Source organism: Rhinolophus sinicus, linkage group LG05 (genome assembly GCF_036562045.2).
Source record: "Rhinolophus sinicus isolate RSC01 linkage group LG05, ASM3656204v1, whole genome shotgun sequence".
In the NCBI taxonomy this organism is placed as follows: Eukaryota; Metazoa; Chordata; class Mammalia; order Chiroptera; family Rhinolophidae; genus Rhinolophus; species Rhinolophus sinicus.
The window spans coordinates 28797897-28821483 of NC_133755.1; the positions used below are offsets into that span (position 1 = coordinate 28797897).

The window sequence follows — 23587 nt, forward strand, 5'->3', positions numbered from 1 at the left end:
CTCCACAACTAAGACTGAAAGAACAACAACTTGAAGCCGAACAGAACCCTCCACAACTAAGATTGAAAGGACAACAATTTGACCATTGTTCCCCAATAAAGTCCTGTTCCCGTAAAAAAAAAAAAAAAAATGACCAAAGGACTTGATAGACATTTCTCAAAGATGATATACAAATGGCCAACAAGCAAATGAAAAGATGTCTAACATCATTAATCATCTGAGAAATGTAAATCAAAACCATGACGAAGTATCCTTACACCCATTAATGACTACTATAAAATAAAATAAAAAAAACCAAAAGAACGAAAAACAGAAAATAACAAATGTTGGTTAGAATGTGGTGAAATTGGACCCTTTTTGCACTGTTGGTGGGATTATAAATAAAATGGTGCAGCCACTATAAAAAAACAGTATGGAAGTTTCCTAAAAGAGTAAAAATAGAAGGGCCATATGACCCAGCAACCCCACTTCTGGGTATATACCCAAAAGAACTAAAAGCAGGGTCTTGAAGAGAGATTTGCACAACCATGTTCATGGCAGCATTATTCACAATAGCCACGAGATGGACGCAACCCAAATGTCCATCAGAAGATGAATGAAAAAACAAAATGTGTTATTTACATAGAATGGAATATTATTCTGCCTTACGAAGGAAGAAAATCTGTCACATGCTACGAAATGGATGAACCTTGAGGATTTTATGTTAAGTGAAAGAAGCCAGTCACATACACACACAAAAAATACTTCATGATTCCACTTATATAAGGTATCTAACATAGTCAAATTCATAGAAATAGAAAGTAGAACAGAGGTTACCTGGGACTGTGGAACTTTGGATGAGCTATTTAGTCTCTCTCTTCCTGAATTTTCCTCACTTGGTTAAATGGTGATAATAATAGAACCTACCTCTCAAGTTGTCATAAGAATTAAATGAAGTAATATGACATGGTAGATGCTCAATAAATTATGGCTATAATTATCATTATTATAAACCATCTCTGGGCTCATAGTCCTCCCTTTAACACTCAAAAGGTGGTCAGTTCAGTGCCTTTCTGAATACAAAGAGAAGGCAAGCATGAAGGCCCCATCTTTTCGTTCTTTCTTCTCTCAAGAATTCTGCCTATATTCTCATCCACTGCTGGTTGCAGCATAAATTGGCAAAATCACTTAAAAGGGAAATTGGCAGGATCTATCAAGGTTAATACTACCATCCACTCTAGAAAGTTACCCTCCATCCACACCCGCATATGTACACAAGAACATGTACAATGAGGTCCACTGTTTGTAATACCCAAGGACAAAAAAGATATCTAAACATCTATCTATAGGAGATTTATTATATAAATTGTATTTGCCAAAGTTATTAGGTTGAATCATATGAAATTGATACTGGCAATTTTATGACTCTACCGTCTACTACACAGGCATAAAAAGGGGCGAGGTGAGTTACGTGCTTTGATGTGGAACATTCTTCAAGACATACAGGTGCAGAACAGTACATATATTATGCTATAATTGTGTGCCTGTGTGTGGTGTGCATGCACACGTTTGTGCTAGAAGGACACTCAAGAAACCGTTAACACCAGCTGTGGCCTCTATGGAGGGAGCCTGGGAGCCTGATGCAGGATGGAAAAATCACTTATTTTATTCCTTTTTGTACTGTTAAATGCTTTACCATGTCACATATTATTTTTCCAATTTAAAACGTATTTTAAGAAAAAGTAAAAAGCATGCCCAACTAGAAGAGTAATCGCCACGATGGAATTGTGAACAGCTTGAATCAACCGGCACAACTCCAGGAGTATGACCACAGGGAAAGTGACACCCTTCAACCCCAAGCTTTCAGACTTAAACGCACAAGGCATTTCCAAACACATTTCTAATAGGCACGTACAGTGTAATAATACACGGTGTGATAAAAATTCTCAACAAACTGCATACAAATGTCTACCACATTACCTACAGTCTCTTTCGTGTTCTTGCAAGTTTTCTCCACAATTAAGTTAAATGGAGGGAGAAAAGCAAAAAAAAAAAAAAAAAAAAAAAAGGAATATTTAACTTGATTTTTTTCTTCTGCACTTTAATTACCTCACCGAAACATAAATACACACCATTCATATCTTTTTATCTTCCAATCTAGACTAATAATGAAAATAAAAACACACATTAAACACTAATCAAGAACCAAGCATCTTTCTACAAATGTACACAATTCAATTCTCACAACAAATGTCTGCAATAGGTTTTGTTACTTTTCCCACTTTTACATGAGGAAAATGAAGCAAATACAAGTGGCCTGTTCATGCCACACAGTTAATAAATAGCAGATTAATAATATGTACTCATTGATTATGTAATACATTGAATCCTGGCTGGGATTTATGTATCTCCTTGTAGCTGTAATCAACGTATACTTGTTATTTTAAGTTTTGTCTACAAATGCCCCTATTTGGATGGCCATTTCCTTAGAATACATAACAGGATAAGAATACTGAGGAATAAGAAATGCCACTCTTCTACCATTGGGGATTGGCTCCAGAGGACAGGGATCCCCCTCAGAGTTTTTAAGGGACTGCCATTATTCTGCAGGGTCTCCTCTCCCTATAACCACCTCCACTGGGCTGCCCTTGCTTTTTTCGCCCTCCCCATAGCAGACAGAAACACGCAGCTTTCTCCCTTATCTGAGTAAACTGGGGCTCTACCTCCTAATTGCATAGCAGCTTCTCCTGTTATTCCTCTGGCCTCTGTTTTGGCAACAGAGGCACCAGATTCATATACTTTCTTTACAGATAAACAGAGAGCAATGACCCGCTACAAAGAAAGAACCAAGTTCTTGACTTACACATCGAAGGACCACAATATTTGCTCTGCTAAGACAGGGGGGCTACTCATTGCATATCAATCTCCATCAAAGATCAGAGTGTGTTTCCCTGAAAACTCACAAGTAATTACTACAAATAATCCTTACCTTCTTTGATTCCTTCTGGCATAATCAACTCCATTTTCACCCCAAATACATGAATTAAGTGCATTTCGGGTAGAACCTAAAGTACAGGCATACCTCGCAGATATTTCAGGTTATCTGCCCTGCTAATGTGACTGAGTAGAGATGGATTCTAAAACCTAAAAAAGAAGTGGTTATGATGTTTTGTCAATGTGGCAGTATTTTTTTTTTAACTGCTGAGATGGAGAATTAAGACCATTCAACCTACCAAAGAAGACAGAATGGTATCACAGACCTGCAAGTCCCCAGGCCCATCAACCATCAGCCTACAGCCAATTCCGCTTCCCTGTTCAAGTATTATTTTGAAATCTCAGGGGTGTGGGCATGTATTCTAGAATGCTTTCTCATCTTTCCTGCCCAATGGGTCAACCAAGTGTTCACAAACGGAGACAAGAAATGTCCCTAGCTTCAGTCTGGGTCTCATGAGACTGGTCAGTTCTAGCCAATACTGGAGTAAGGATGCGATGGCAATCTATTAACTTGGATGTGGTCCTAAGCTCACGGAGAACATTAATTCATTCATCAAGCAATAAGGCTTATGAGGACCTACTGCATGCCAGGCTCTACAGAGCAACCAGGAGATCTAGACAGAGGAATGAAAAATAGAACTTAACTGTAGTTATGTAAGATGTTATCATTGGGGGAAGCTGGAAGAAGGGTACACTGGAACTCACTATATTCTTTCTGCAACTTTTTATGAGTACAGATATTTCAAAATAAAAAATTTAGAACAAAAATTACAACTTAGCTTTTAAAAGTTCACAACTTAGTGAAAGATATCCCCTCTTCTACCACATCCCTATCCACATAAACTCAAATGTAAAATGTAGACAGTGACAAATGTTGTAATCAATGCACATTAAGTTCAGAAGAAGATAAGTTTTCCTTCATCTCCTTCATCGGGGGATGATGGAAAGCTTCTTTGAGAAAGTGGCAATTTAATTATTATGGAAAGACCAGCAAAAGCAAAGGCAGGAAAGTGCTGGGGAAATTTGGAGAAGTGAAAGCAATTACATTTAAACAGTAAAAAAAAGGGGGGCCGGCTCGGTGATTGGAGCTCCATGCACCTAACTCCGAAGGCTGCCAGTTCGATTCGCACAAGGTTGTCGGTCAATTCCTCGAGTCCCGCAAGGGATGGCAAGGGATGGTGGGCTCCGCCCCCTGTAACTAAGGTTGAACACAGCACCTTGAGCTGAGCTGCCTCCCAGATGGCTCAGTTGATTGGAGTGTAGGCTCTCAACCACAAGGTTGCCAGTTTGACTCCTGCAAGGGATGGTGGGCTGCGCCCCCTGCAACGAGGAACAGCAACTGGACCTGGAGCTGAGCTGCACCCTCCACAACTAAGATTGAAAGGACAACAACGTGACTTGGAAAAAAAAGTCCTGGAAGTACACACTGTTCCCCCAATAAAGTCCTGTTCCCCTTCCCCAATAAAATCTTTAAATGTATATCTATATGTATTATAAAAAGTAAAAAAAATAGGAAAACCTACGGGAGGTAGCAGGTGATATAGATGGAAAGGTAAATTGGAGCCTGAAGTTTGATGATAATCATGGGTACCATTTATTGAAATGACGGCTATGAGGCTGGCACTTTAAATATATATACCATGTCCTACTTACAGGTACATTCGTACCCAGAAAAGAAGCCAAGTTATCAAACTGTTCAGTGGTTATCCCAGAAGAAAGAGGGAGATTGGCAGGTAGAGGATTATAAATGTAGGAATCCTTTTTTTTTTGTTTTGTTTTTTTTAATATAAGCATCTGTAGTTTTTTTTTTTCACAATTAGAATGTAGTCAAGTATTTACTATGTGATTTTTAAAATAACTTAAGTTATTAGTATTACTATTAAGTATATAGTATTACTATTTTTCAGGGCCCACAGGTTTATCATTACTGTTGTATTATCCCTATTTTATAGATGAGGAAACAAGCTCCAGGCTCAGTCAGTGGTCTAGCTGGGGTCCTGGGTCTGCAGCATGAACCTTTCTGCGGGGGGAGAGACTGAAAACAGAATGTCTGGTTAAGGAACTACTAAAACACTAAAAAGCAAAATAAAGGCCAGAAATCAAGCAGTGATAGTGGGGAAAAGGTGAACAGAGTCCAGGTCAGAAAAGGCACGGAGGCAGCAAAGCATCATGGTGCTCAGAGAACATAGAGCCTGGCTTGGCAATAAAATAAGGAGTGCAGTGGGGTGAGGGGGTGACTGCAGGAATCCGGGTTGTGTGTGTGTGAGGACAGAGCCAGGAGTGCAGTTTCCAGGCTCTCGGACTCATGTGGAAAAGTGCTGGCTCAGGTAGTAAATGGCCATCAACTGTGATTGGATGGCCATCAGCTGTGGCTAGTTGGCCATCAGCTGTAACCAGTGAGCCATTGGCCACTAATATAACTGCAGTGGCTACACTAGCAGAAAATGGGGGCTAGCAAGAAGATGGTGACTGGCAAGCGCGGATTGCAGTTAGGACGGCGGGTTGCGGACAGTGTGGCTCCTGCTTCCTGTATCTCCAAACCAGCCGCCAGCGAGAATATAGTGGTATGACTCCCCTACCTATGGCTCCGTGGGTGTTCCTTTTTGGCTTCACCATGTCCTGCGTTCTTATGTGGGGAGCGGGAGCTGAGACCCCGCAGGCCACCCCGCGCGACTGTGTATGTACACTGAGGCCTTATGGCAAAGCTGATGCGTCTTGAAAGTCAACTTATAGTTTTAAAAGGAAAGGGAACCATTGAAGATTTGGCAACAGGTGGATTCATTAATTCAATAAGCATTTCTTAAGAGGTTACTATATGCCAGGCACACTGCCAGGCTCACAAGCTGGAAAGAGGCCAAGTATACTGTGGGAATAACCATCGGGCAGGAGTTTATGGGGTGACTGGAGGGCGCACACAGTCAGGAGACTAGGACGCAGGCAAGAGAAATGGAAGGCCCAAACTGGTGGGAGATACTGGAAATGAAATGATGGAGGATAGATGCCAGAAGGCTTCAAAAAGACCCTGCCACTGGCTGGCTGTCAGGGGTACAGAGAGTCATAGCTACGAGGACATGAGCAGACACCTAGCAGACATTCATCACCACCCCAGACCTCCCAGAGAGATATAAATGTCCGAGGGAACCAGGCAAAGCCCCTAAGGCTGTATCTAAACCAAAAGGCAAGTGAAGAAAGGAAAATCACCCAGAAAAACCTTATTACAAGAGATGGCCACTCTGAACCATTTTCTTTTCTTAACAGCTAAAAAGACAGAAATCTTTTCCGAGCAAAATTATGTAAAGAATTTCATCAGCACCATGCTTCAGCGTTCATTTCATTCCCCTATAATCCGTTCTAGGCTGCCTCTGTGAAGAAACCATCCGCGTTTCCGTGTGTGATTCACCGGAGGCTCTTAAAGTCAGGTCACCAGGATAGCTTCCCTTCACCAGATGCTAAGGAATGTGTTTTTAGAAGACTACCGTGCACTAGGTGGATGTACACATACGAGTGGAGAGTCCCAAAACCTGTGGCTCTGGTTCTCATTACTAAAAACTTCCCAGAGATAAGAGCAACAGAAACTCAGACCCCTCGGCACCTGTCCTCCCAGGCCGCCTGCATTCTCCATTCCAGGTGGCCCCTTCATCCTGCAGGTGCAATAATATCTCCCAGCACCTTCACAACCACCCCAAATAGACACACATGCATCTAAATAATGCTACTAGAAAATCGATCTCGTCATGATAATTAATCTGTTCCCATTCCACATATAACTACCAGATGGGTTCTACTCCCTTTTTATTTAATTGGTATTTTTGTTAGTAAAAGAATTAAGAAACTAGAAAATAGAAGGGATATCAAGAGACCATTCTTCTTTTAAGACAAGATCATCTTATAAAAACTGATACCAATTCTTTTTTCTTTAATAGCATTTTGTTATTTTGATGTCAAAATAGTTTTTACCTAAAGAGTCACTCAGAAAATTAATTTTAAAAGAGCGGTATTTTTTTAAATGAGGTATTTCATGCGAATATCATTATTGCAAAAGAGCATCATTATTGCTCTTTTTCTAACCATAGGTAAATAATATGCCCAGGGCTCAACTTGAGTTTTTTCTGCTTAATTACCATATACCAGGTACTCACATGCAAACATCACAACATAAATGACACTTCTTCCCAAATAATGTTTCCAAAATACACATAAAAACAAAGGATTTAATGAATTATAGGGTTAGTCTAAAATATCCAGATGTAAGGTCTTTTCAAACAAGTGTTTTTTCTACAGTTGTAGAATACAGAGCAGTCAAAGCACTAAAAGCAGCCATACTCAGCTCCCAATAATAAGTTACTGACTCCCAACTGTCATCAGATAAAAGCTGAATTCATGATCACGTCACACAAGGCTCCAGATGTGGCCACTCCTGCCTTTATACCACACACAAAAGTTAATGAGATGGAGTATAGTCCCAAAGGTAAAAACTAAAACCATAAAGATTTTAGAAGAAAACGTAGGAATCATCGCTGTGACCTAGCAGTGGGCAAACTTTCTTATGCAGGACACAAAAAGCAGTCATCACGAAAGAAAATATTGATAAATTAGACATCATCAAAATTTAAAACTTCAGCACAGCGAAAATAAATAGGTAAGCCAGAGACTTAGAGGAAAATAGTCACAAGACATTTATCGGACAAAGGACTGACATCTGGGCTGTATAAAGAACTCCTAAAACTCAATAATAAAGACAAAAAGCCCAATTTTTAAAATAGGCTAAGTATTTGACAAACACTTCACATAATAAAATACATATAAGGTCAAGAAGCACATGAAAAAGATGATCAACACGCTCATCATCAGGGAAATGAAAATTAAAATCATAGTAAGATATTACTACACATCCAACGGAATAACAAGATCGGTAACACCAAATATTGGTGAGGATGGGAAGCAAGTGAACCCCTTACACATTGGGGAGGAGGGTACGGAAATGTACGACCACTCTGGGAAGAGGTGTGGCAGTGACCCCAATGCCCTAGATGAACTTTTGATGTGCCGAAACATACGACACTATCAATGAGTTAAAAAAACTTTCCTGAAGTGTGTTTTCATTAAAGAAAATTTTGCTTGATTTAGCAACAGAACAACTGGTGGGGAGAAGTAAAAAGAAAGAAGAATCAAGAAAATCATGAAAATTTAAAAAATAATAAGAAGAAGAACACAGAGATACAAAAATGAGAACAAAACTATAAACTACCTGTATTTGCACACCATACCCCTCTGGAAGTACCAAAAGAAAAAGAGAAGGAAAAAGTTTCCACAGCTGTGTTATCTATTGCTGCCAAGGCTGAAAAGAAAGAAAAAGGAAAAGGAAAAGAAAAAAAAGAGGAGGAGAAAATGGAAGTAGATAAGGCAGAGGAAAAGGAAGAAAAGGAGAAGAAAAAAGAATCTGAGCCAAACTTCCAGTTATTGCATAACCCAGCCCGAGGTACACCTGCCCAGTTTAAGGTTCCGACCATGCCAGAGCCCTATAGATACCAGCCTTTCAAACAACCCTCCACTGGAGGCATCATCATTCCGAAGGAGACCAGTGATGACATGGAAGAGCTGGTGGAACCTGTGGCAGCCCACGGCCCGAAAACCAAGGAGCAGGAACAAGAGCGAGAACCCCCAGAACCATTTGAGTACAGTGATGATTCAGAACCAGAGGGTCTCATCGTTCATCTGAAGAAGACTGTCCAGGCGCATATTGCAAATGCTCTGAGGAAATTCCTCTGGAGACCTGCTGTTCACTGCATGTATCACTGCATCGGCGCTGACCAGAAGAACCATGTCATCAAGGTTTTGGGTGAAGAAAAGATGTATGACTATTTGGGGCATTCTTTCACAGAAACTGGTTTTCAAATAAATATATTACAATCTCCAGATGGACAAAAAAAAATTTTTATACATATGTAGTACTTCTATAGAGAAGGTCTGACTCTAATATAATTATGATGAAACCATTGGACAAGTTCAAATTAAGGGACACCTACAAAATAACTGGCCTAGAGTCGTCAAAAACATTAATGTTAAACAATACCGAGTGTGATCACTGTTATCGTTAGATGGGAAAATGTCCTAGTTTTAGAAGGTTAAGTGTTTAAGTACATAGGGATGAAGGGTCAAGATGTTTGCAACTCTCAGATTTTTCAGCAGGATAATAATAATCACAGATAGATAAATAGAACAAATTAATAATATTATAATAATTATATTATGAAAGATAGACGGTAGAACAAATGAGGCAAAATCTTCACAACTGGTGAACCTGGGTGAAAGTTCTGTTCATTGTATTTTTCTTGCAAAAAGAACACCTTCTCATCAAGGTTTGATATTTATAAAATTAAAAATTGGGAAATATTATTTTTAACGATTTATCTGCAGTGAAATCAATTATGTTCTTCAAACCTGTTACAAGCAAAAAGTGATAATCACCTAACTTGCGATAGGATTAATTGCCCATCACTAGAGTCATTCACTTTCTCACTTCCTAGAAGTAGTGAGTAAGAAAACACTTAGATCCCTATCCAGTGACAGCTAAATACACAGCTTACTCTTTTATATTTTGAGGCACCAATCCTAAATCTGGTAATATTAGAGGGTTGGAATATTAAAATATTACAGCACATCTTTGTCAATACAACATTTGTATTAAATATTTGTATCTTATCATGTGCTTTACATATATTTTCATCAAAACCTTGGAATTGTACACCTAGCTTATTCAGCTTATGGGAAATGCCCACCATGTAACTAAATTTGGAAAGTCAATCCTCACTGTCAAACTAATCATTCAAAACAGACGTACTTTCTTAAGGAATAGGCTGATTTATTTTTCAGTTCAAACGATGTATAAGTACATTTCCCTATGATAACCTTCTCACTTTTGAATTCTACCACATAGAGGGAAAAAGGAGGGAGGAAGGAAGGGAGGAGAAGGAGAAAGAGAGAGAGACAGAGAGACAGAGAGACAGAGAGAGAGAAGTGGGGGGGGGGAGAGAATTTAAAGAAAAAGAAAAGATGATTGATATTTTAAAAAAGAAAAAAATAATAAAGTGATATTGGATTGTAATTTTTTTGAGAAAAGAATGAAAAGATGATTGAGCATTGCCAGGAGTCTGCTGGCTGGATGAAATAAGGTACTTCTGGATACTTTTTCATGGATCTTACTGATTCTCTCAGTATTTCCTACCAATGTCCTCTTTGTTTTACTGTCAAATGATTCTTTTTCAGAGAATGGCAGAGGCAAGATTATTAAAAGAAAAATATTTTGAGTCATCTCTTTCATTGGCATCCATAGGTTTTTATACCCTAAGACAATGCACCTTAATACGCTTCAGGAAGGTAGGAGGAATGCTCTTTGTAAAATGGGAGAAGGGATTTTGAAAGAAGAACGATGCCTTTATCACAGGCACGTTCTCAACTAGACTGGGCTTATGAAAGTGTACATACTGAAGTTGAGGGCTTGGAAACCGGCAGCTTTAAAATTGTGATTCTCAAACTTTTTGGTCTCAGGACTCCTTTACACTTAAATATTACTGAAGACCCTAAAGAGCTTTTTGTTTTATGTAGGTTATCTCTATCAATATTTACCATATTATATATTAAAACTAGGAATTTAAAAAATATTCATTGATTCATTCAATTTAAAACAAAAATCTATTACATATAAATGACGTATTTTTATGAAAAATAAGCATATTTTCCAAAACCAAAACAAAACCAAAAAAAAGAGCAAGCAAACTGACATTCTTTCACCTTTCTGCAAATTTCATTCATGTCTGGCTTCATATAGGACAGCTGAATTATCCTGTTTCCACATAAAATGTGTTGTGCTGTTGTTTTAAAGTATATGAAGAGAATTTAGCCTCACAAAATAGGTAAAAGTACTCTAATACCTTTTTTCTGATAAATGTGGATGTACTTCTTTGATATTACACCAAAACTCAAAAAGTGGTAGTTTCTTAAAGGTGAGCTGCAATGTGGAAACTGAAATTGTATCACTGAACTTTTGGTAGTTGGTTACATTAAAACACACTAGTCCCTCTGACACTTAGAGTGGATCTTTTTGCCCACCCATAGTTTTGTAACATCAGGTATTATTCAGTTAGGATGTACCGGTTACTGAACGATGCAGATCTTCTAATGTTAACACATTTCATTCTACGATATTTTACAAATCACATTTATTAATATCACCACCAGTCTCATCAGAAAAGTTGTTAAGTATTGGAAAGCTGGCAAGCATGCACTGGCAGATTCAAGTTTTCTGAATGTCTAATTGTTACTTGAAAGCTCTAATTTTATCACTGGCAACAAATACTGTCCGTGTTTTCCTTGAAGTGACAGACTCACCTAATTCATTTATGAGAAAATGTCTGCTATATCAAGTCTGAATAACCACAGTTTATCATTCTTCTTTCAAATAAAAATGGTGTTTCGTGAAAAAAGCCGCTAGTTCAGCTTGCAACTTATCCAATTGCACCAGTGCTTTCCCTCCAGGCAGCCAGTAAAGTTTCAGGGTGCAGCAGAGCGCTTTCTGCAACTCCCCATTTCACCACATAGAATATTTTTTAAAAAATACTTAAGGATCAAGGTGTGATAAAAATTCATAATTCTGACTGCTTTGTCAAGGGCATTCTCTGGTGAACCTTTTTGTTTTAACTGTATGTGGTGGTGGAGAATACAACTCCTACTAACACAGTATGGTGCCACTGCCACCGTCTTCTCGTGCCTGGCATTCGGAGAATGCAGTGTAGACTTAAAATGAGGCTATCCCAAAAGCCGTTCCATGACACCCCAGGCTGCCCTCGCTTTGTCCCACACCTGTGTTTCCTTCTGCAGCAGCACCATCTTACCTCCTTCATCATCAATGACTCTGGCTCTTCCTCCCAGTGCACAGGAAGCTTCTGGACCAGGGCAAAGGCTGTCTTGGTTATGCCTCAAGGCCGACTGAGTTACTCCATATATTTATCAATATGACTCACTTCCTTTGTTGGAATGTACTTCCCATTTTATTTCTTATAAAAGTTTTAATACGATACAAAACTGCAGCCCCTGACTTAATAGAACCTATCTTGTGAATCCCAGTTTTGATCATCCATCCTTTCCCCAGCCACCGCCCACATTTACCAATTCAGAGTAAACTGGAAAATCTAAATCTAATCTGAAATCAATACGGACAGTCCCTCACTTGTTTTCCCACACCAACCATAAATACCAATAAAAGCCCCCACTCTACCAGAACGCCTATGATTAAATAATAAGCTCTGGTGAGGGAAAGTTCTTTGGGAAAACAGAATAATCTATGAGTCAGGGTGGGCCTCACTGAGATCCAAGGGCAGCATTTGGTATCAGGTGTCTTGTCCAGAAGATAAGAATCAGCAATCATATCCTCCACCTTCAATTCTCCAAACATATCCTTACTTTACAAATGGGGAAACTCAGACTTAGAGAAGGAATGTGCCTGAAGAAGCACAGCCGGGCAGGCCCAGGCCCTGTAACAGGCTACTGCAGACCAGGGGTTGGCAAACTTATTCTGTAAAGGGCCGAACAGTCAATGTTTTAAGCTTTGCAGGCCATATAGTCTCTGTTGCTACTACAGAGGGGGCTAAAAAAAAATGTATACACATTTTAAAACAGGAAAAAAACTATTAAAATTGTAATACTCAATACATACCAATAACAAAAGATAAATACAAGTCATGTGTATACATTTTTTTGGCTCCCCTGGTGTTCAACTCAGGTGAAGTCGCAGGAGAGCTGCCATAGACAATATGCAAATGAATGAGCCTGGCTACGCTCCAATAAAACTCTATTGTGGACACTAAAATTTGAATGTCAGATAATTTTCATGAGTCATAAAACAGTATTCTTCTTTTCGTTATTTTTCACCATCTAAAAATGTAAAAATCATTCATAGCTCAGGAGCTGCACAAAAACATGGAGTGGGTCTGAGTTGTCTGCAGTTTCCCCACCCCTTCTCCAGACCACCACCAGTCCTGCCACAGAGAGAGTGGGGGACAAGGAGAGAGTCTTTCCACAGAATGATCTCATAGGCACACTTGGCTGATTACAACAATATCTTTACCCAGAAAATGAAAAAAGAAACCCTGTCATCAGAGCCTGAACCAACATGGCCTGGACCTAGGACTAAGGCAGCCCCTGAGAGCTTCGAGGTGAAATGGTGGTCCCACCTGACCTCACTGGCTCCACCCTTTCCCCCTAGAGCCTGCGCTCTGCAGTGGGGCCAGAGTGATCTTTTAAAATTAAGTCAAATTATGTCTTCCGCTTAAAACCCACATGCAAATACAAAGTCCTTACCATTTTCTCTTTTCAAAAAGACAACTATCAAAAATAAATCCTTTTAGGTGGTGCATCTCCAAGGCTGTACAGGATCTACATTCCCCCACCTTCACCAATTCCCTACTGCTCTGCTTCCTTGCTGTTCCTCCAGCAGACCAAGGGCACACCCACCTCAAGGGCTTGCACTTACTGTGCTCTATGCTTGGGACTCTCTCACCCAGACATCTTTCCGCTTGCTCCCTGCATCCTTCCCAGTCCTTGCTCAGACGTCCATCATCTTATCAGAGAGAGCTTTCCTGACCATGGCTCATTCTTATTCGGTAAAACCCTTATCCTGCTTTATTTCTTCATAGCACTTATCACCATGTGTTATACATTTATTAGAATGGGTGGTTCTTAAGGGCAGGGACTGTTTTGCACTGCCATATCCCCAGCACCTAGAACAGTTCCAGCTACTTAGTAGTTGTTCAATACATGTTTGTTGAATATAATCGATAAATGACTGGGGAGCCATAACCAAAATGATTTCTTGAAATATGTAACCTACTCATAGATTGAAGACAATTTATAAATACACAGTCTCCTATCAAAAATGAAAATGCTGCTGTAGTTGTATGGTTATTTCACATTTATAATTCATCTAAATCATATATTGTCTACCCATGTGCAAGATGTTCAGATACATGTTGTGAAGCACAGAATTTCTGTTCTCAAAGCACTTCTACACTCAAAGGGAGTTACGACATGCTCACAAGCAACCTCAAGAAAAGATAAAGTGAAAAGAGGTCCAAGACAGGGAACGATAAAGAGCTAAAACAGTTTAGCTTCCTGTTGAAGGCTTGGTCTTCATTCTCTCATTTCACCTTCTGTGTGATATCCCACTTAAATGCACGTACAGGCCCAGAGTAGGGCAGTGAATTAACTGCCCAGGGTGGTTTCCTGAGTCCTTTCCACCATAGCCTTTTCCTTTTGACAGTTTTTGCCTGAGAAAGTCCAAGGACTGCCTCAATTACATACTTCCCTCTGCCAGTACAGGCAAAAGCTGAGGAGTCATTGCTATTTGCAGGCTAAGAAAATCATGTAAAATATACGTATCTATTTCAAACACTCCAACAGAACCCATCAGTTCGCAAATGGATTAATTCAAACACAAACGCTTTGTCTGATTCATTTGCTGAGCCAAAACTCCTGGGTCTCTTTCTTAACCACTGATGGACTCCAGTTTTCTAACACATTTTATACTCCTTAAAACATACCACCAAACCATAATGCTTAAAACAGTTGGATGGTGATGGTTGTACAACTCCATGAATACACTAAAAGTCATGAATTGTGCGCTTTAAAAGGTGAGTTCTATGATATGTGAATCATACCTCAATAAAGCTGTTACAGTTTTTAAAAAGAGGTTAATTCCAAATGTTTTTTATTAAAATATTAGTAATATTAGTATTCTAGTCATTATTTTTGCATTATTATAATGGCTATTATTAATAAAGAGTACCGCTGAATTTCATTCATATTTTAGACAGAAATTTGGCAATATCTAGCAAAAAACAATTTTTAAACACAATCCTTTGACCCAGCTATTTCCACTTTGGAATTTATCCAACATATACACTCAAACCAATTTGCAAAGACATATGAAAAAGATTGTGCTCTGCACCCCTGCTTGCCTTTTTCAAAAACTAGGGCTGGCCTGGTGGCTCAGGCAGTTAGAGCTCCATGCTTCTAAATCCGAAGGCTGCCAGTTCGATTCCCACATGGGCCAGTGGGCTCTCAACCACAAGGGTCCTGGAGTCCCGCAAGGGATGGTGGGCTCCGCACCCTGCAACTAAGATTGAACACGGCACCTTGAGCTGAGCTGCCGGATGGCTCAGTTGGTTGGAGCGTGTCCTCTCAACCACAAGGTTGCCGGTTGGACTCCCGCAAGGGATGGTGGGCTGCGCCCCCTGCAACTAAAAACGGCAACTGGACCTGGAGCTGACCTGCACCCTCCACAACTAAGACTGAAAGGACAACAACTTGAAGCTGAACGGCAAGCTCGACAACTAAGATTGAAAGGACAAGAACTTGACTTGGAAAAAAGGCCTGGAAGTTACACACTGTTCCCCAATAAAGTCCTGTTCCCCTTCCCCAATGAAATCTTTAAAAAAACAAACAAAACAAAACAAAACAAAAAACTAGAGTCAAACTAACCATTCCACAGCAGAATAGAGCAGGGACATGGGAATCAAATGCCAGGTGTCACCGCTTACCCACTTACATGGGTTTGGACCTACTATTTAACCTAATATCTAAATCTTAATCACAAAATGGGGATAACAACAGTACTGCTTCACAGGATTGTTATGAGACTTAGGTGACAAAATATCTGTATAAACTTAACAAGTGACTACTATATATTAAGTAGTCATTAATTATTGACTATTACATCTATTAATATTATCAACTGAACAGATACTTGTTGAACGAACTGTGGCCTATCCATACAATGGAATACTATACAGATTTTTAAAATAAGGAAAATTTATACACTGATATAGAAAGAGTGCCAAGATGTTAACTGAAAAAAGCAAATTGCTAAACAAGATTATAGAATGATCTCACTTATAAATTGTTTAAATCTATACAATATGTATATGTAATTATCTATGCATATATGTGTGAGTGTGTTTATGTTTAGACCTATGCATAGAAAATTTCTGGAAGAATACTCAAAAACTGGGTAATGGGATTGAAGAGAAAGGGGCATGTTTACTCTTCACTTCATAACACTTAAAACCATACTTTTTTCCAATGAGCAAAGTTTTCATTTAAAAATATATTTTAAAAAAATGTTAAAGATGACTTGCTTACTTCAAGGGAGGGGGAAAAAGCACTTGGTTAAAGAAAAAGAAAGTTTCCACTGAATTCTAAAATTGGCAGCAAGTAGAAAAACCCTATGCACATACTAAAAGAAACAGTCCACTATGAAAGAACAGAATTGAACTGAGGTTCTGGGTTATGTTCTGTCCTATCAGAGATCTATTAATTACTGGCTTCTGAAAATATCCACCTTATCTGCTCAGTAAAATCATTGAGACTTCCATCTTCACCTTCAAAGATTGCCTTTTATTTTTAAAGTACTTAAAAACCTATTGGATTTATATAATACTGACCCAAAAGGCAATAGAAATAATACAATTGATTTTTAAGTTTCCATCACCTGGTGTTTCATTGCGATTATTTCATTTTTTTAAACTTGGGCTTAAAATAACACTTCAAGAAATTTAAACATCTTTCCATCTCCTCCAACTCTCACCACCACAACACAAAGCAATACAAATTAAAGATCAAAGTTCCAACATGAAACAACTGTTAGAAATAATTTCTAAAGAACAGATTAAAACTGCAGCACGACTTTGCATGCCAACGAGATGCACAACTCAAAAGAGAACACTGCTGCTGAGACTGACTGAGGCACAGAAATTCAGAGGCAAAAGGGACCAAAAAGTCAAAGGGACAACTATTTCATACCTCACCCTCTTTCTCCAAGTTTTGACTAGGAAAGAACATCTTTTTATGAAACAGCCAGCAATGGTTAGTAATTTTAAAAGATGACTACATCGGTATGTTAAAAATACCAAAAGAACACTAATCCCCTTGGCAGTGTTGGAATGATACTCAGATGTTACTGGAAGGCAAACTGCCGGAAAAATCTTTGGTTTGTCTAATCAATCAGATATAACATTAAGAACATCATCTCATCATTCTAAGATTAGTTACCAGAACTGTTCATTACGAAAGGTTGTGAATGAATGTCTTCACCAAAGATGTTTAACAGAAGGGGCAGTCCTCTCAATGAGATGGTTTGGGTTATACAGAAAGAAAAATGGTATGTGATCCCTCTTCCATTGACCCTCAGAGATCCCTCTTTCAGAGCCTTCTCCTCACAATACCCCCAAACGGGAAGCAGACCCTGCAGCAAAAAACCTGGATTCCCAGCTCACTACATGTGGGCCAAGGCAGTGAAAACCAGAGGGACCCCAATGTCTGTGGGCCCTAGCACCACTTCTCTCAATAAACAGTACGTCACACACTGGCCTCGTACTGGCAGATGAATCATCATTAGTAACATAATAAAAATCCACATTTTTACCCAAATCCAATCACTTCTCACCATCTCCATGGCTACTCCCCTAGATGAAGCCCCACATTCTCTCATCTGCCGGGTCTTGACACTTCTACTGTGGCCCCGTCAGTCCATTCTTTACCCAACAGTCAGTGGTGTTTTTAAAACACATCCAGTTTGTTTCTTCTGCTTTAAAACCTTCCAAGGGCTTCACTGTCACACTTGGAATAAAAGCCAACTCATTCCCAGGGCACGCAGGCCCTGCCTCCCTCGAACCTCATCTGCCCATCTCTCACCTTTGGACTAAATGCTAGCCCACATAGGACTTTCTTCTGTTCTGTAGATAAGCCAAGCTCTGCCACCTCCGAGCCTCTGCATCAACCATTCCCTCCGTCCAGAACCTTCTTCCCTTCCTCTTCCAAGACTGGGTCTGTCTCGTCATTCAGGTCTCAACTTACACATCACCTTCTCACATCCCATACAAAGGAACACCCCTGCTGCACTCTATACTGTTTGATTTTCTTGAACTATTTGAAATTCGTATGTATTTGCTGACGTTATTGTCTGTCCCCTGCTCCTACTACTTCCATTAGTTCACCAGCTCCATGAGAGCAGAAACCATCTTACGTACCTCTGTATCTATAGAGCCTGGCAGTCACAAGAACCAAAAAACGGTTGATAAACGGTCAGAATTCACAATTAGTTTTTAATCATTATGCATTTTTTCTCAATATAGAGATATTAAAAGTACACTATGTTCTAGGCAATTGTGGTTTTCTTTCAGCGGCGTCCTAAACTAGAGTACAAAATATTTTAATCCATTTCATAAACAAAGGGCTAATGTCTTAATATTTTTAAATCTTCAAACTGAAAGTCATTGACAAATTGAGCAAAAGGTATAAACTGCTCACCAAAGAGAAAGATAAATGACTCCTAAATATATGTAAAGATGCACAATTTTCCTCAAAATAAGGCAATAATAAATTAAAGCTACTAGATATCATTTTTTACCTTTCAGCATGGTAAAGATCAAAAGTACAATTAACACTTTATGAATAATTCACAGATTATGAATCAGCATGCTCTCTCACACATTGCTGGTGGGAGTATAAACTGTTATAATCTTTTTGGAGAGTAATTTGGAATTATCTATGAAAATTAAAAGTACATGTGCCCTTTGACTTAACTTTCAGGAATTTATCCTATGGATATACTTTCATAATAGCAAAATAATGCATACTAAGCATATTCTACAGACAAGAAACAATGTAAATGTCCAGAAATTACGGGGCATCCATACAATGGAATATTGTATGGATGTCCCGTAATTTCTGGGAGCTCTTACAGACTCATATGGAACAATCTCCATGACATGTTGGTTAGTTAAGAAAACAAGTCTCAGGATAGCGTTATCACACTGTTTTTTGTAAATATATATATATATATATATATATATGCTTGTACATGTACAAAAAGTCTCTGAAATGACACAGAAAACTATAACTTTGGTTACATCTACGGAAAAAAACTGAATGGTTGGGGAATGGAGAAGGGCTTGCTTTTGTAGCTTTTGGCCTTTAAACTATTATCTACATGATGTTTACCCACCTAAAACAAATTAACTTAAATTATATTCACACAAAATGTTCTCAAATTATTGATTTGGAAAACCTCTCAAGATTTCTTCCAAAGTTCAGATTGTGTGCCATTCCAAAATTTCAGAAGTTAATGAAAAGAAATTATATTCTCTTATTTGTTTTTGTTTTGTTTTTAATTAAAGTTTATTGGGGTGACAATTGTTAGTAAAGTTACATAGATTTCAGGTGTAAGAAATTGTATTCTTATCTTTATTCCTTTTACACAGTAAGTAGGTGATAAATAGTTGTTCCTTGATTTAATGGACTTTTTTCTTATTCTAGCACAGGATCCCATCCTCAACTAAGAGTCCCACCACCTTAAGTCCACAGCCTTACCCCACACAGCTCTTCAATCTCTGCAAGAAAAGATATATTCCTGGAAGGTTATATTTTGAAATGTAATATAAACAGTAGATATTTATTTTGCCAGATTAATAATTTTGTTCTAAAAGCTATCATAATAAATAGTATAATAATTTAGCTGCCTTCTAGGGCTTTTCAAGTCATCTAATTTAGAAGCTAGGACATGTTTGTATGAAAAAATAACTACCATGCTAGGACGGATATTATAGATGTCAAATAAGTAGCACAAGTAAGCAATCCCTCAAGAAATTCAGGAAGAAAATCACATTTACCAGGGTAATCAGGCAAGGCTTCAAAAGAGAAATAGAATCTGAGTTGGGCTTGATGGATGATACAGTTTCCATAGGTAAGGGAATGCACACTAAGGGACATCTAGGTAGTTTGCGAACAAGTCAGCAGGCCAGCCTGGAAAAACGGAGCTTGCAGGTGGCAGAAGTGCTCTTAGCTCCTGGAAGTCTACTTACTCAATCCCTGAGCCTGTACCTTTCCAATGCCCTGGATTGTTTTGATTCTTTCTAACATTTCCCCAAGTTGTCATTACTTCTCCATTCTCACCACCTCAAAGCAATCCAAACTCTCATTTCCTCCCTCTGGAAAGATCTCCAAACTCATCCTCTTGTTTCCAATCCCCCCACCTCCAATTCACAATATACAACTCACAACATTACTTTATATGTATAACCCACTCACCTCAAACCCACCAACAGCTAACCATTCCTTGCAAAATAAAACAATTCTCCCACTCATTCCAGGTGTACTAATATCTGCTCTCTGTCCATCTCTCACTCTGTCACTGGACTCACATCCCCTAAACATAATATACAAATTTCAAGCCTGTGCCTAGGCTGTTTCTTTTACCTGGAAAATTCTCCTTATTTTGTCCCCAGATGGGGCACACATGGTTGCATATGTTGCAAACACGGTAGTTCATATGAATGATACCCCCTCCTTCTGTTGAGCAGTGTACAACCCCTGCAAGCTTCCATAGATGGCTTGTTTCCATCCTCCCCCACGTTGAAGGCCTTCCCAGAACTACGCAACTCAATTGTTGATCAATTGTGCCCGATTCCTCCATCACCAACTTGACTCCTTTTCTTTACAAATAAAAGTTACAATAGTTAGAACCCCAACAGTGCCTTGAACACAGCAGATACTCAAAAGATGTTTGCAAATTGCAATGGACTAAATCAAGAAAAGCAGATCGTGGCAGAAAGAATCTTAAAAGCTAAATATGGTCAAATGTTCAGAATGATGTTTCAGAAAGACTAATTTCAGAAACTATATGCAAGCAGAGGCTGCAAGTTTATACTCATAGTGCCAGCTTAGGGGCCCTCTTGGTTCCAGGAGGTCTGTGGGAGGCTCCCTCTGTAATGGACATCACTGTCATCAATCATTGTCATCCTTCAGTTTATCTGTTTGGGACTGCAGATACTGTTCTCATCTACCTACCCTCAGAGTGAGGCTTAAAACTGGGCCATTAAGCCAAGAAAAAGATGCTTTTGCCTGAAATATCTGTGTATCTAGGAAACAGCTCTGACTTGAATAACTATATACATACATAAACTACACATACACAAATTAAGCATTACTCTTACCTTCTTCCTTCACTTCTTTTGCATCTGTCTCTTCCCCTTTTCATTTCTTTCTCTCTCTCCCTAAAATTATTATTCATGTCTCTCATTTCCTTCCAAATGTTTTATATTAATGATCTCCAGACTGCCCCTCCCAAATTCCCTCCATCCCCCAAAAATTATTATTCAGGTTTATTGTTTTTGCTTATATACTGATTTAGCCAACTCCCCGCAGTATTTGTACTAGCAACTCAATTCTCCTGTTTTCTTTGCTAATGTACGAGTATTTTGAACCTACACTAATCTTAGCATACTACAATTACTAGTGAATCACTTCAAGGCCAATCACTCATGGCTCATTTTCCTATGCCCCTCTAAAAGAATCAAGGGCACTTGAATATTTAGGTATATAAATTAATTTCATTGTATTGCTGGAGTACCAAATAAGTAATTCTTATCTGTAAATTGAAAACTCAGAACCTAATACACTAAACAAAATGACTTTCCTAATGAATTTCCTTTCAAAGCATGTATTTTGGATTTCATGCCAAGATGGCATATCAGTAATGGACTCTGTGGTACTAGACAATTTCATTTACTTAGATTTATTTTAAAATCTTTAGTCTCCAAAGGAAGACTATTATGTGGAAGTAATCCACAGCAATATCAAGTCACCTAGCACCATCAGAAACTTGCACATGCTTATCAGGAAAAGATTACCAGGCACAATCTAATTTAAAAAAAATGAATGAAGGGGGAATCTTAAAACAGCACCAAAAGTAAAACAAAATATGCAATTCTATGTTTGTGCCCAAACAGGCTGTCTCCCTCGAAAGTCCAGCTTTCCTCTGCTTATTCATCTCACCAAACATGCAAAATAAACTCACCAGTACTAAAAACAGAAGTATATTATCACTATTAAAAGGTAAGAATGATCTAAGGAAAGATTTCAATATTTTCCATTCAGCCTAGTAAAGTGAAAAAAATATTAACTACTCAAATACTGTTTCTGGATTTAGGGCAGTTTTGACTTTTCTCCTCTCCCAAAGTAACAGTTTTTTTCCTCCACATATTGAAGATCCCTATGAATGAATGTCACACTGTGACTCTTTGGTGCCAAACGGTGGAGAAGTGTTTTGCTAACTCCATACTTTGTAGGAAAGGAGAGAAAAGGGCACAAACATCCATTATTTAGAGTTTATCGTTAAGTTAATCTCCTTTCTAATATAACAATTCCATTAAAGTACCTGTTATGTAAAGTGTATAGATTGTATAGCAATGTATACACAGCAGACCACATTCACGATAACAAGACTTCATCTTTTCAACCACCACCACAAATTGGCAAATTGGCTCTTAGCTCAATTTTAAATTGTTGAATACTAACAATAAAAAGTTTAAAGAAATCTAATTAACCAGTTGCTAATTGCTCAAAAGTAATCTACAACGATGGGAAGGATGCTTGTCTATATCTGCCCCTCCCCTTGCTCGGCGATTCGCCCACAAGAAAGGCGTCTACTGTATGGACCAGAGCAAGTTTGTGCCTGGGAAATAGGGGTGGGGAGTGAGGGCCAACCCGTCCTGGGGCCTCGCTGGGCTCGAAACCCAGAGTGGCTCGGCCGCCCAGAGGCATGCTGACATAGACGGGACCGACGGACGGTACGGACAGACGCGACAGGACGGACGCGACGGGCAAAGAAGCAGTGCGTCCTACCCGGAGGGTTCCCTCCCAGGGCCGTCAGAGTACCTGCTCCGGTCATCCAGGCTGCGGTTGTCGGCTGCCGCGGCGCGCCAATCAGGCAGTGTGCTAGCGCACAGCACCACCATGGACACGATCACGAACACGACAGACACGCTAGCCAGGATCTGCGCGGCCAGGGAGGACGTGGGCTCCTCGAATGTCCGCCGCATGCGCTCCAGCCAGCGCTTGGAAGGGGCCGCCTCGGGACTGCCGGGTCGCGCCTCGTCGCGGCCCTGCGCGCCCAGCTCGTCCGCAGAGTAGAAGGTGTAGGTGTCAGACATGCGGTCGTCGAGGCGCCGCTGGCAGCAGTATTCGAGGTGTGCGCCCTCCAGGCCCCAGTAGATCATCTCGTTGTAGAAGGAGAGCTCGCACATCCGTGGCGCGAAGCGCAGCTTGCCGTGGCCGCGCACATAGAGCAGGATGAATCCGAAGGCCTCCGAGTGCCGGTCGAAGAAGTACTCGTTGCGCTCACGGTCGTAGTCGTCGCACACCTCGAGCACGTCGCGCTCCGAGCGGCAGCCGTGCAGCCGGCTCACCCGGCGCAGTGGGAAGTCCTTCAGCAGCTCCCGGGACAGCGAGTACCGGGCGCCTCCCACGTTCAGCACCACCGAGGCCGCCCCACTGCGCCCGAAGGTCATGGCTGGCCGCCCCGAGGCCCCGTAAACCGAGGGCGCCGCCGCCGTCCCCCGGCCGCCGCGCGGGATCTGCCTGAGTTGGCCGACGCCGGAGCGCGCCGTCGGGGCCCGCGGGCTGTCTGGCCGGCTCTGCCTCGGGGCTCCGCTCTTGCCCTTCGCTGGCGCGGGGATCCCTCGGTTCTAGCTTCCTCCGCAGCCCAGCGTCACTCCTAGAGACG

At 40.0% G+C, this 23587-nt stretch overlaps 1 protein-coding gene across 2 annotated transcripts in view; it reads right to left on the minus strand.

The window, feature by feature from the left end:
• KCNG3 (potassium voltage-gated channel modifier subfamily G member 3) overlaps positions 1-23384 on the minus strand; it is a 32890-nt gene extending 9506 nt beyond the window's left edge. Inside the window, exon 1 of one of the 2 annotated variants that reach the window (XM_019757059.2) lies at positions 22741-23384. In XM_019757059.2, coding sequence (XP_019612618.1) covers positions 22741-23372 — 632 coding nt within the window. In that variant the 5' untranslated portion in view covers positions 23373-23384. Of the gene's footprint in view, positions 1-22707 lie in introns of both variants that reach the window. The other variant, XM_019757058.2, reaches the window with a different exon arrangement.
• Positions 23385-23587: the final 203 nt, after the last annotated feature.